Source organism: Macrotis lagotis, chromosome 1 (assembly GCF_037893015.1).
Source record: "Macrotis lagotis isolate mMagLag1 chromosome 1, bilby.v1.9.chrom.fasta, whole genome shotgun sequence".
Lineage (NCBI taxonomy): Eukaryota > Metazoa > Chordata > Mammalia > Peramelemorphia > Peramelidae > Macrotis > Macrotis lagotis.
In genome coordinates this window covers 376,905,441-376,919,224 of record NC_133658.1, presented here as the reverse complement: position 1 = coordinate 376,919,224, position 13,784 = coordinate 376,905,441, and the positions used below count along the sequence as shown (strand labels likewise).

Below are 13,784 nucleotides of genomic sequence, written 5' to 3'. Positions count from 1 at the left end.
TCCCAAGTTGTCTTCAATAAAAGCTACAACTAACAGTCATTGTTAGTATTGAGAGGACTTGTGATCCTTCTAAAGACTTCCTTTTGTATATCTCAGTGTGTCTATGAATATCTAGTCTTCAGTTCTTCGTTTTTTAATGACTGCCCAAGATATCTGGTTTTAGGAGCTTATGCTATGGACTTGAACCTCATCCCTCCACCTCACCTATAGGACCTTGTGGCCAGCCCCATACTACTTTAAGTGGATGGGGTCAGGACATCTTTAGAGTATCTGTCATTCTATCATGGGCCAGATCCCATGATAGTACCTCTGGATGCCCTTCCTGAATTTTTAAGTCATATTAAAACATATAATGGGGCAAAACATTATTTCTCCTGGAAGCACTATGCCTTTCCTGGCCTCCTGCTCATACTCCAAGAGCCCTGGCACAATATTCCAAGAACAGAGAACAGTTCAGGGAGAAGAGGCAGCTGGGGTTTTCTATGGGAACTGCTTACTTTTGATAATCAGAGGGAATTGCTCCCTGGCCAAATGAGCATTCAAATTGGGGAAAGATGATGGGGGATGATTGCCAGATCAAACCTCTCAATTTGGAAAGTCAATGTGGGCCTCTTACTAGGTATTGCCTCTGGTATGCTAACTCCACAATGAAGTAGACCCAGCTGTGGGCTGTGAAACTGCCCCTTGCTAGACTTCCACCTCATTTCCACTCTGTAAAATGGGAAAAATAATCTAAACCAGGATATCCAAAATTTTAGCTCTTCTGGGATGCATTGCCCAACAAAAACCCCCTTAATTGGCCTATACAGAACTCAATAACCATTTATGAATACAATGCAATCCACACCACCCAGAGCTCAACATCAAATGCAACTGGGGAATATGAATGGGGATAGAAACTTAAATCATAAAGTATAAGCCAGAAGGGACCTTAAACTATGGATTGTTAGGATAGGAGACAGAATGTAAAAATTGGAGGGACCCTTAGCATATCTTGTTATGATATAGCTAGGTGGTAGATGGGATAGACCTTGGACATAGAGTTAGTTAGATCTGTGTTTGAATATTACCTCAGAAACTATATAACTGTGTGACCCTTTGCAAGTCACTGAACTTCTGTCTTCCTCAATTTCCATACACGCATATATGTGTTTATCTATATACACACATATATATGTTTGCATGTATGTGTATGTTCTGTGCATCCCAAGGGATAGGAGGAAGAAGAGGCACCAAACAGTCTAGACACTGGCTGGGTATCTAAGCTCTGTGTGGCTCAGGGCCAAAGAATCATTGCATGTCAGGGCTAGAAAGGTCCCTTGTATTTATCATCTAATGGTCCCATCTTTTCCCTTTGTAGACCAGGATGACTGAATCTTTTTGTTGCATTATAACTCACTCTTTTTATTTGCTTGTTTTCAAACTTCACGCTGCAGTTTGCCCAGAGTGAAGAAATCTATAGGATCATTCGTGTACAGAAATAAATTAATTCCTGTTTTCAAATTAAGCATCCCCATTGGCCTCTGGCCTTTCAAAAGCCGACAACGGATTGCAATGACAATGGCGCAGGAGCAATTATGGAAAGAATATAAATGAATATGATTTAAATGCCAGAGGCATTATAAGTTGGGAAATGGCTAAATAAACCTAATAATCTCTTTCTTGTGATGTCCAATTATAGTGCATTAATTAAAATCTACCAAGGAGGCTGTGCCTAGTCAAAGTTCACCTTCTTAAATCTTTTTAGCCTTAGCATCTGGTCTCAGAAAAAAAAAACCTGAATAAAAAACATCCAAGGACATTGCCTATTCTATTTTTATCAATCAATTAATCAATCAACAAGTATTTAATGAGTACCTGTATATGCTAAGTTCTAGCTAAGAGGATGTAGAAAAGAATTATATAATAAGTCTTTTTTCACAAGGAATTTAGATTAAGTAAGGGAGACAGGATAAGACAAATACATATAAAAAGAATTAAAAATGTAAGGTGATTTTTATAGTGACAAAAATGACCATAGCCTCATGGATTTAGAGCTAGATGCATCTAACTCAACTTCCTAATTTTATTGATGAGTAAATTTCATCCTCCTCCAACTCCAAATCAAATGACTGGCCTAGAGCAATATTGAAGAACTGAGATTTGAACACAGGTTATTTGACTAAAAAAATCCAGTATTCTCTACACTGCTTAACATTGACAGTGAGTGCTATAAGAGTCTAGAAGAGGGAAAGAACATGGAATTTTAAAGCAATGAGAAATGTTAAGATAATTTAGTTCAATCTTCTCATTTATATCTAAGGAATCAAAGATGCTGAAGGTAGAAGTGACCTGCTTGAGAACTCAGTAGTTACTGATCTTATATTTTTAAACTATGACTACTAGAAAAAATAAAGTTCCCAAGAAACATAACCCCTGGTCCCCCATTTACTCCTTTTAGGTATGTTTCTACCAAAATCATTTAAGACAGAGTAAAAGAAGTATATGTAGGTCAAATAACATTGTTCTAATTCATCAAGGCATTGTCGTCTTCCATATACCTTTGATAGGAGAAGGCCCTTCCTCAATGGTAAGATTGGGTGTGGTCCTTCCAAGGGGTAGAATAAATGGACTGAAGGACCTACCAAGGTTTCTTCCAGTGTTGGGGATTTAAGTTTGATCTTTAACCAAGAAAAATGAGCAAGGAGTTTCCTTTAATTTCATCATAAGAATGCCAAACTTAGCAGCAGGGTAGTGGTGGGGAAGGAATACTTTGACTACTGCAAAAACCCTTTTAAAAAAGGAAAAGTCTGAGACAACCTTATAAAATAAGTACCTTTAAATGAAAGGGTACACTTGACAAGGGGACTGGAATTAAAGTGAAGTGCTCTGTGAGCAAATTTCTAGGTTGACTAGAGAGATAAGAAACACATTCTGGGCTTCTGAGGAGAAGAGGTCAGTCACCAACCATTCTGCTGGATTGAATTCAAAGAGATAACAAGAACATAGAGAGGGGAAGGCCTTGGCAGACTGAGCAAGATAAAGCTTTCTCTCTATCTACTGAGTAATGTGAGGTGAATTTCTCATTACCATGTAAGGGCTCAGGGAGGTTTATATTCTGCTGCAGTGATGAGGGTTCCAGGGACAGAACTACACTCTTGGGATGGTTTAATTGACTCTCTCAGCTCCCATTCCCTTGGCCTATCAGATGCCCCTGACAGAAAAGAATGAACTTTCCCAGAGAAATTCTGTCCTAGCTTTTCCAAAAGGAAATCTTCCCCCAGTGAAATGTTAGTGGAACTGTATAACATGGAGTTTTTGTGGTTCTGTAGACTTCCAAAAAAAAAAAATCCAACAAACCTAAGCCCTTAGCCTCAGGTGGTCCATTACCATTAAGGCTGATAATGCTGTCTTCAGCCAGTCTGCCATAGCTGCCAGTGACTTTGACCTCTACACAGAGCTGTCACTGGATTTTTAACATAGTTCTATCCTCATGGCCCTGGACTCCTATTTTCACTTATAAGCTCATTCTTCACCTTCTTATGACAGTCCATTTCCATCACCCTCAAAAGGCACTGAGAGAATTGCAAATCTTTGGTCTGTATAGAAGTATTGAGATGTCATATTGCTAATTTAGACTCCCTGGGATGGTTCCCAAGTGATAAAGTGGGTATTGTTTAATGTGGACTGCAGTTTGGAAAAGGTAGGATTAATACCCTTCTGGAATCTGGGGTCTAAGAACTTAATTCTCATAAACTAAAGAGTCACCTGGTTTAGTTATCAATGGACTATGGAAAAGCTCAGGAACTGGTACGGTTAATTACTATGAGTAATAGTAATTATAAAGCTTGTATCTAGACATCATCATCATCATGCCAAAACATCAACAAAAGGAAGAATGCTCATGCTGGAGACTTAAGAGAGCTTCCTTCTCATTCTAATCTTGGGACTCTCACCACAGTTGTTCCCTGTGACCTGGGAGGCAATGACATAGTATGTTCTGATGGAAAAGCTATGAGACTGACAACACAGTGTTCATCTGATTGTGCTGTATTAAATTTGGCACACTACCATAATGATGTGTTTTAACATTCTCCCTAATTAGTTTTTCTCACTAGCCCTTGTATGGTTTCTGCACTGTATAATTATTTCTTTCACTGGCACTTATGTAGATATTGTACCCTTTACCTAATAATTACTGTAATTATAGTGACTATATCTGAATTTGATGCCTGTGTGATAAAAAGGTTTTATTATATGTGTTTGATGGGTAGTTATTTCTAAGTGGGTGTGGGAATTACTCATGTCTACAGGAATTTATTTAGGTAGTGCTATGAGAAATGTTAAAATCTCCTTAGAGAGCAGATATTTGATGAAGTTGATTGCACTTAAAAAGCAATTAGAACAAAGATTTTTGTTTTGTTTTGTTTGCTATTGTCTGGACCTATGATTTCATTGGTGAAGGATTTTGATGTGGAAATTGCCTTCACAGATGCAAATTGACTTTTGCTCAGAAGAGTACCTGGTAGGTAAATAATAAATTCTTATTGATTAATTATTATCTATAACTGGTAGTCTTAGAGAGTGGCTTTGAGGTACTGAGAGGTTAACTGACTTGTTCAATGTCATGTAGTTAGTAATGGTCAGAAGTTGGACTTTAACTTGGACTTCTTGGCTCTTAAATATGGCTCTTTATCCACTATGCTCCACTGTTTCTCAGATTCAAAGAAAAGTAGAATTAATTCTAAGCAATGCAATAATCCATATGCTTCTTTGTATGTTATGCATGGATCTACACTGAGCCTGCAAAGAATAGATAATTATTCCTGCTTTATAAAAGGCACTTTATAAACCTCAAAGAACTGCATAAATGTGACTATGGCTATCATAATGACCATCACCATCATTACTTCCCCTCTCAAAGATGAGAGCAAAAGCAGTAGTGATCCCTCCTAATAATGTCATTTTGTTCATGTGACAGTTGATCCTATTCCTAGGTTTTGCTTTTCCAGCTCCCACCTAGCTTATTCATGTGGATAACCCTCTAACTCTTTTTGCCTAAGAAATTAGAAATTGTTAGAGTCAGCCAGACCAGAGCAACTTTTTTTTTTCCTATGATGTATTAAATGGAAAACCTATGAAAGCCCTGTTTTCAGAAGGGACTTTCTGGATTCAACTAGGAATGGAAGATACTTCTATAGAAGCAGCAAATGTCAGCAATGAGTTTTTGTTTTTGTTTTGTTTGTTTTTTAGGTTTTTGCAAGGCAATGGGGTTAAGTGGCTTGCCCAAGGCCTCACAGCTAGGTAATTATTAAGTGTCTGAAGCCGAATTTGAACACAAGTACTCCTGACTCCAGGGCCTGTGCTCTATCCACTGCACAACCTAGCCTCCCCAATGAGTTTTTTTTTAAACCACAAACTAGAATACTTTTTTTTTTAAAGTCACTTCCAGAAAGTCTTTTTCCATTTGACTCAGAACCACCTACTTTCCCCAAACATTCAAGCAATTTTCATTCTTGGATATGTATGGTGATTTATTACTTATTTGTCCTAGTTAATTTTTGCATCTTGTTTTATTTAATGTATTCATACAGAATTGCTGGATTCATCTTGTTTATCCCTCCAATGGAAGTTCCTGGAAGACAGGGGCCACATCTAATAAATCCTGTGAAACCCATGGTGCAGAATCATAGACTATATGTCTCTGGGATGCTTCATAGCTTCCTCCGACATAGGCCAATGACACAGGCCCTGAAACATTGTTTAGTGACTGTCCATGCTGTGTGAGTCTTGTCCATATTCTTTTGTAAGTTTTCCACAGAAAACAATTCTAAAATTTATAAATAATGGGATTTGATTGAAGGGAAGGGTGAGTTCCTCAGCTTCCATTCCTAAATAATGAGCTTTTCCTTGTGTTTTCCCCCTACATGTGCAACCTTTACACAACACAGTGCTCAAACTCTGTAATTGAACAGATGCAGCATTTTTTTTTAAGATTGGGCTTATGCATTGGCATAGGTAGTAACCCCGGTAGAGAAATTCCTTCTAACAATGCCCATGTGCAACTGTTGCAGAATTAATTTATATTTCTTTAGAGAATTATTTGTCAAGCAGTGAGAATGTATCAGAAATAGCACCTAAGTGATACAATGGATAGAGCTCCGGACTTGGAGTCAGGAAGACTTAAGTTCAAATCTGTCCTCAGACACTTCCTAATCTGTCCTCAGACACTTACTTGCCCAGTAAGGGACTGGGCAAGTCACTTAACTTCTGTCTTTCCTCAACCATAAAATGAATATAATACTACCTACCTTGTAGGGTTGTTATGAGGATCAAATGAGATAATAAGAAGCACTAAGGACAACAGTGCCTGGTACTTAAGTGAGCACTATATAGCTGGAGAAGGAAATGGCAAACCACTTCAAATCTTTCCTAAGAAAACTTCAAATGGGGTCATAAGGAGTGACATGACCGAAATAACTGAAAATCAAAAATATAAATGCTTATTCCTTTTTCTTTCCTTCTTCTTTCTGTAGAAGGCTACAGGATTTCTACGTAATGCAATTATAATTTTCTGTGTGTCTGTTATTGTCTAATTCTAATGTGATGACTAAGGGAGATAGGGAGAAATCATGGGAAAGGAGGAAAGGGGAAGAAAGAAGATTGTACCCTCACCTGAGCATACATATTCTTTCTTCTGAACATCAGCTACACTGAAGCCCCTCAGGTGTACAGGAGCCATGCAAAGGGTGAACTGGCCAATCGATCGTCTCTGCCGCAGCCAATCAGAAAGCCAGGCCAAGCTGCAGTCACAGTAAAGGTGATTGGAGTGAAGTCGCCTGCAGAGAAGGCAAGTGAGAGAAACACGTGGTTGTAGCCAGGATGGAATGGGGGAAGGGACCCTCAAATTGCCCTCCTGGCCAAGTCTCCAGAGCTAAGCTTTGGGTTGAATAGGGTGCATCTAGGGGAAATGCACAGAACCCACTGTCCTGAGTCCAGGTGGTTAGAATCTCTGTGGCACCTTCTCCCATTACCATCATGGAGTTAATTTATGAGATTGGAAAATCTGACAAGCAGGGAGAACACATTTTCCTCTCTCCTGCTAAATCATTATGCCCTTGGTATAGAAATGGACTCTGGAGGACCAGATGCTGGACTAGGGCTTCTTTCATTCTTCTCCTACCTTTGCCCCTTAAATGACTTTCATAGCATCTGAATTTGGCACAGATTGTCTGTCATTCTTGGGATCACTAATACAACTTTCTCATTCCTGAACTAGGGTGTATAAGACAGGAAAGGGGCAAAAAAGGAATATTTTTTTCATTGAAGAATTCCTTCTTCATCGTTGAATTTTTTAAAAAAGATAATATCAAAAATGAGATTCTAATTTATATAGAGGTGTATGCTGACCCACTACACACACACACACACACACACACACTTTCTCACTTTCTCCTTTTTAAGTTCAAAGGCACCTGGAGTTTTTCCTTTACAGTTTGTTTTAAGACTTCTCTTCAGGGGCAGCTAGGTGGTGCAGTGGATAGAGCACCGGCCCTGGAGTCAGGAGTACCTGGGTTCAAATCCAGCCTCAGACACTTGATAATTACCTAGCTGTGTGGCCTCGGGTAAGCCACTTAACCCCATTTGCCTTGCAAAAACAAAAAAAAAAAAAAGACTTCTCTTCAGTCTGGAGCCTATGACTTTTCCCATTCACCCATTTAGTTCCTGGGACTTGGGAGCATTTTTGCTGTCTTTGGGGGTTGGGGGATGGAATGGAATGTCACCCATTCCCTGGAAGGAGGAAAGGGAGAAGGGTGGTATGTGTTGGGTTTAAAGCAAGGCCACATTTACTCCACTGACTTATGGATCCACTAATTGGAGGCAAAGCATGAGGCATCTGGAGAAGTTTCCAAAGTTTCCACCTTAGGTCCTTTCTTTAACTGGAATGAAAAAGAACTGAGGAGAAAGCTCAGATTTCTAATGGGTCATTCCAAATGTCTCTGGGTCACTAAAAGCAGCATTCTAATGGTGGCAGGTGAGTTTCATTCATGTCAGCTAATCAAAAACACAGGCTCTTGATCCAAGTTTCCAATGTCTAACCCTGGAAATGTTAATCAATTAAAGGTATCTCAAGACTTTTAATTAACCCACGAGCCAAGGCTGTTAAGCAAAGCTAAAGCCGTTGCCTGAAGGACTCCAGACAACCCTGTCTGAAAGAGGGCGTGCTCAAGGGCTCTCCAACATACTTCACTGACATCAAGTTCAACAGTGCTGCCCAAGTGCGGTTGACTTCCACGGATGTTGCCAACTGATATATACATGCAAGCTATAATGACATCTACACACATACACACACACACACACACACACACACACACACACACACACACACACACACACACAGTATCAGTTTCAATCCTGAGGAGAACCTCTATCCAAAGCTCCCAGTTCATGTAGGGACCACCTAGTCTCTCCCCAGCAGAGCCAAATTCTTATCCCACTGCCCCAGCCTGGGCTGAGGAAGACAGTTCTGGGGTCACAACCCTGTCTGCAGGTTTTGGAGCGAGCTCTTAATACCTATGGACCTTCATTTCGCCATACTAACATACTTGGAATAATATGTGCATTATAATTATCCATATATATTTTATTCTCCCTGCTGTCTCTCTCATAAATTCCATGAGGGTGAGAACAGCTTCCTTATCTAATCTTCATATCTTCCTCCACTCCCAGCAACCAAGAACAGTACTCTGAATATAATAGGCATTTAATAACTGCTTGTTAAATTTTATTTGAGAGCTCAGTGTATGAAGAGAAAGGATTAGTGATATGATGATGGAGTTGAAGGTAGAATTCAAGTGCTTCTCACGAATCTATATATCCAGTCCCAATCTCTCTCCTGAGCTTAGTCCTAGCATCACCAACTGTCTCATGGGCATTTCAAACTGGATGTCCCAGAAACAACTCAAATACAACATGTCCAAAACAGAACTCATCTTTTCTCCCACACTCACCCCTTTACTAAATTTGTCTATTTCTGTCAGTGGTACCACCATCTTCCCAGTATCATAATCTGTGTATCATCCTCAAATCCTCCCTCTCAAACCCCCCCTCCACCCCCACCCCCACCCCCCAAGTAGGGACTGTTTCAATTTTGGTTTTGTATTCTTAATGCCTTCTAAAGAGTGTCTGATAGAGAACAGGAGCTTAATAAATATTTGTTAAAAATGTAATACTATGTTCAGCACTCCTCTTTCCCTCTTCTTTTCCCTTGTTGATTATTTTATTCTGAAATCAACATTCTTGATGGGATAGGAGATAGGGATAGGTTTCATTAATTGAACACCTTCACCTCAATATTGAAATAAGGGAATATTCCTTTTCTCTTCCTTTGGGGAGTCTAGTCAGAAAGGCTATTTGCACACGATCAAATTCTGTAGGCCATTGATGACTGCTTTATTATTATTATTATTATTATTATTATCATTTTAGGTTTTTGAAAGACAATGGGGTTAAGTGGCATGCCCAAGGCCACACAGCTAGGTAATTATTAAGTGTCTGAGGTCGGATTTAAACTCCATTACTCCTGACTCCAGGGCCAGTGCTCTATCCACTGCACCACATAGCTGCCCTATGACTGCTCTATCATTAATTACCCTTAAAGGGTAGTTAATGATAAACTTAAAGTTTCATGGGATGGTCTTCAGGAAAAGTGATAGAAAATAATCAGTGAAATCTCACTCAAAAATAAGTCATCAGGGACAATAAGGAAGAACTGGACAGGCTTTAGCTAGACTTGGGGACTGAGGCATTCCTTTGTATTTTGGGGACCCAAAGGCCTTTGGATTTGTAAAGGAGTATCATTTGGATTTGTAAAGGTGATTGCTTCCTGCAGCTGTCACTCACTATGGAGGGCAGAAAGAGATCTGCATTTAAGGAATAAACACAGGGCCAAATGATAAGCATAAATAAAGTCATTTGAGAAAGGAACAACAACAACAACAACAAATGGAGAAAGGGGAATCGATGCAGGCTAATTCTTGTCAGTTCTAATCAAGGGTAAAAGATCAATGCAATAACAAAAGAAGGTTTATCCAGATTCTTACTAAGCTGATTAATTTAGCAGTTGGGAAAGAAGTGTCTAGAGCTCTACAACTGTATTCATGTCTCTCTCCCCCTCCCTTAGGAACATCCCTGTCCCACTGGATATTTTCTTTCAATTATTACATATTTATTTATCACCATCAGCCTGTCCCTATGAGTCTTCCTCTACCCCCAGCTTCCCCTAGTCTTTTTAAAGGCTTACAAAGCACTTTCTACTTTTTCAAAAGTTTAATTACAGCCCTCTCCCCCTTTTTTTTTGAACAAAAAATTGCTCAATGCAATGCAACCCTGTTTTGTAACAAATAAATACAGGCACATAAATCAAATCAACATGTTGGTCAAGCCTAAAAAGACATGCCTCATTCCATATCTAGTGTCTACCATCTCTTTATCAAAAGGCACCATCTTGAAACTTTCAAAGGGAATCTCAAAAGAGACCCCTTCAAAATGATATTAAGAGCTAGCAATGAAGATTCTGGCTAAAGGACTGGGGTGGTGGGTGGGGTTAATTTTTCCTCTATGAACTTTATCTGTCAGAGTTAATGAGGGAGTCTGGCCTGACTGATTGTTCCAACCTGCCCTGAGTGATCTAGTATGGAGGCTGGAACAGGAGGCATTAAGAAAAAAAATTAACTTTAATATTAAAGCTAAATGATCATGAAACCCAACCCTGGATGTTGCCAGGAATGTTTCTAATAATTCTGATCTAAGGCTGAGTGTGTGTGAATGTGTGTGTATGTGTGTGTGGAATTATTTTAGTGGCTTTAAATAATTTCTATGAAAAGTAATGACAGAGGTGATGATAGGAATGGATGGACTGGATCCCAAGGATCTGGCATTGAGGAAAGAGTCAGACAGAAAAGAGCTGGGTCTTCCATTCTTTGGCTGTGTTTCTTGGGCATGTGCTATGCTTTTGATGGTCCTTCTGCTATAGATGAAACAGATGGATGGTAAAAAGAAGTAAACCATTTCCATCCAACCCCAGCCTCCTCTCCTCACGTGGCCCTATTTGTTGTTGTTTTTCTTTATTTATGCACTGAATGGTAGAGGTGGCTGACTAGTGAGTATTGCTGCACAACCATTAGCTGGCTGCTACGGCGCACTCAATATTGATGAAACTACCTTTAGAGAACATAAGGTGAATGAATACAAATGCCAATTTATAAAGGTACCTTTTAGCCACAGACTTGAAATTAAATTTCCAGCAAATCCTTTTAGAGAGGGGTCAGTGTTCATTTTCTATAAAATGTGGTTCTCTGAATTCAATATAAAAGCTTCCCTTTATAAATCCCATTTATGACTTCCTTCCCTTCTCTTCCTCACCCCCCTCCTCCTGCTCCCTCCCTCCTTCCCTTAATTACAGAGAAAGGGGAGGGGTAGTCAGTGCACGCCTCCAGGGAGTGATATACAAAGCCATCTCTGAAATTAAACGAAAGAAAAAAATGGCCGCAGACAGGCAGCTAAAGGAATGGGTGAGATTGATTGATTGATCTGAAATCATCAGACGATCATTCTGGAATATCAGGGGGGAAGACAGCAGCCACAAACACAAAGGTCCCCTCAAAACAATGTGCCAAACAACTCTGGGCTACTCCCCACCCCCCAAGAAAACAGCCCTGGCTTCTATTAATGCTACTCCTTAAAGGACAACAAAGGAGAGGAAGTATAAATCACTGATTATCAGCCCACAGGAATCAGCCTGCCAATTTCTGCAGGTGAGAGTCATTTTTCTTCTATTCAATTTGCTTGTCTGGGGAGATATACGCTCCATCCCGCAGCAGCCCACTGCTTCCTTCTCCAAGACACAGACTGCCTTCTTCATTCACTATTTTTAGGATTAGCTTTAGTCCTTGGAGTCGTCCCAATGAGTTTCTCTTTAAACCTTCATCTCTTGCATCCTCCACATATTTAAAGGAGGACGGAAAAGAATATACATGCAGAAATTTATGTTTTATTTTGCCAATTACATTGTTACATGAGTGGCTGGGGGAAGAGTTTGGGAAGCTAATCTGGGAATTGGGCCAATCTTTAAAATCATTGACTTACAGATGGAATCTCAACTGACTTTGCTGCTCTTCTGAGGAGACAGGGGAATGGATGACATGGCTTTATTGAGGTCGTCTGGAATTCTCAAAGCTCCGTGGGACCTTATTCAGTTTAGTTCAGACTAATTTACCAAGCAATTATTGAATGCCTACTGGGTGCAAGGTGCTAAAGATACAAAGAAATGAAGCATCTGGGTTTTCAAGGGGCTCGCATTCTTCTTGAAACAAAGTCTGGCTGCTTCATACTTTTGCTCAGATTTCTGGGTAAAAGGTTCAATATTCTACTGTACTTTAATTTGGTTAAACCTTGTTGTCACATAAGCTCAAATCTATCTACTACCCAAGAGAAGTTCCATTTCTGGAAACCAGTATGATGAATCTTCTAAAAGGGTCTCTAAAGCTAAATGTTTTGGGGAAATTTCCTGTTTTATTGAGGGATTCATTGCTCCCATTTTTGGTACAGAGATTTAGGCTGAGGACAAAGCCTGGGACTACTCAAAGCATTTAGAGGAACAATGACAACAGAAGTTGCCAAGTGGTACCATCAGAGTTTCTGGAGGTACAGGAGGGGGAGGCATGCAATGGGTCTGAAGTGGGGGTGCTAAGCAGAGAAGGAGAATAAACAAGAGGTATTTACTCACAGGGTACGAATCTTTGGCATATGGTTGAAGCTGGTAACCGGGATGCGGCTGATGTTGTTGTTGTTGAGGGTACTGTGGAGATAGAAGAGGAAAAAAAAATCAGTATGTGATCAGTGGATCTGTGTTGGTGGGCAGAGGGCTGTTTACAAGGTCCGGACAGGGGAGGATGACAAAAGCACCATAAATCAGCAGCCTGTGATTAGAAAGAGGGGGATGGGGAGCCGCACTCACTGGAGAAAGTCAAACAGCCCCTATTGGTGATGGCAAAACTAGGAATAGCAAGACTGGCTTTAACTTGGTCTATCCAATAGCAGTTGCCCCTCCACAACCCAAAATGCAGAGGATTACACATCGAAGCATTTCTCTTTTTCTCTTGGACAAACCCTGCTTTCCTCACAGCACTTTTGGATTCCATAAGAATACTACAGTACATGTTTGACCTCTTTCTCTCTAATTTAACTCAAATGCCACTTCTTCCGTGTAGCCTCCCCTGGTCATTAACAACTTTCTCCTTGGACCTCTAGGACTCCTAGATAACACAGTAATTATAGAACAATAGCAAACTTTTAAAAAATTAATTAATTTAAGTCTGGATCTTCCTATTTGCATAGGCTGGAAATACCATATCCACTTACAGGCCTCACCCCACTGTTGATTTTCACAGAAGCTTTGACCTGCTCTGTATTTCTGGGCTGGGCTGATTTCATCTTTCTTAGGTGGCCCAGTGACTCCCTGCTCTAGGCTGGGCTCTGCTTCAACCTCCTCAGTAGCAGTGATCACAAGTACAGGTTTTGCAAAGTTTAAAAATCAACTAAACATCAACTATGTTAAAATTTTTAACTAACTAACTTTTTTTTAATTTTTGTGAGACAATGGGGTCAAGTGACTTGCCCACATATCTAAGTAATTATTAAGTGTCTGAGTTTTGATTTGAACTCAGTCCACCTGACTCCAGGACCAGTGCTCTATCCACTGTAGTACCTAGCTGCCCCATAACTAACTTTTAAAGTGTTTA

General features: G+C 39.9%; 1 protein-coding gene across 1 annotated transcript in view; it reads right to left on the bottom strand.

Annotated features, from left to right (window-relative positions):
• The window catches only part of SLIT3 (slit guidance ligand 3), an 805,773-nt gene that overhangs the window by 169,047 nt on the left and 622,942 nt on the right, over positions 1-13,784 (bottom strand). The window contains exons 7-8 of the mRNA XM_074204955.1: positions 12,770-12,841; positions 6,655-6,818 (exon numbers count right to left, since the gene is read on the bottom strand). Of these exons, the coding sequence (XP_074061056.1) occupies positions 6,655-6,818; positions 12,770-12,841 (236 nt within the window). The remainder of the gene's footprint in view (positions 1-6,654; positions 6,819-12,769; positions 12,842-13,784) is intronic.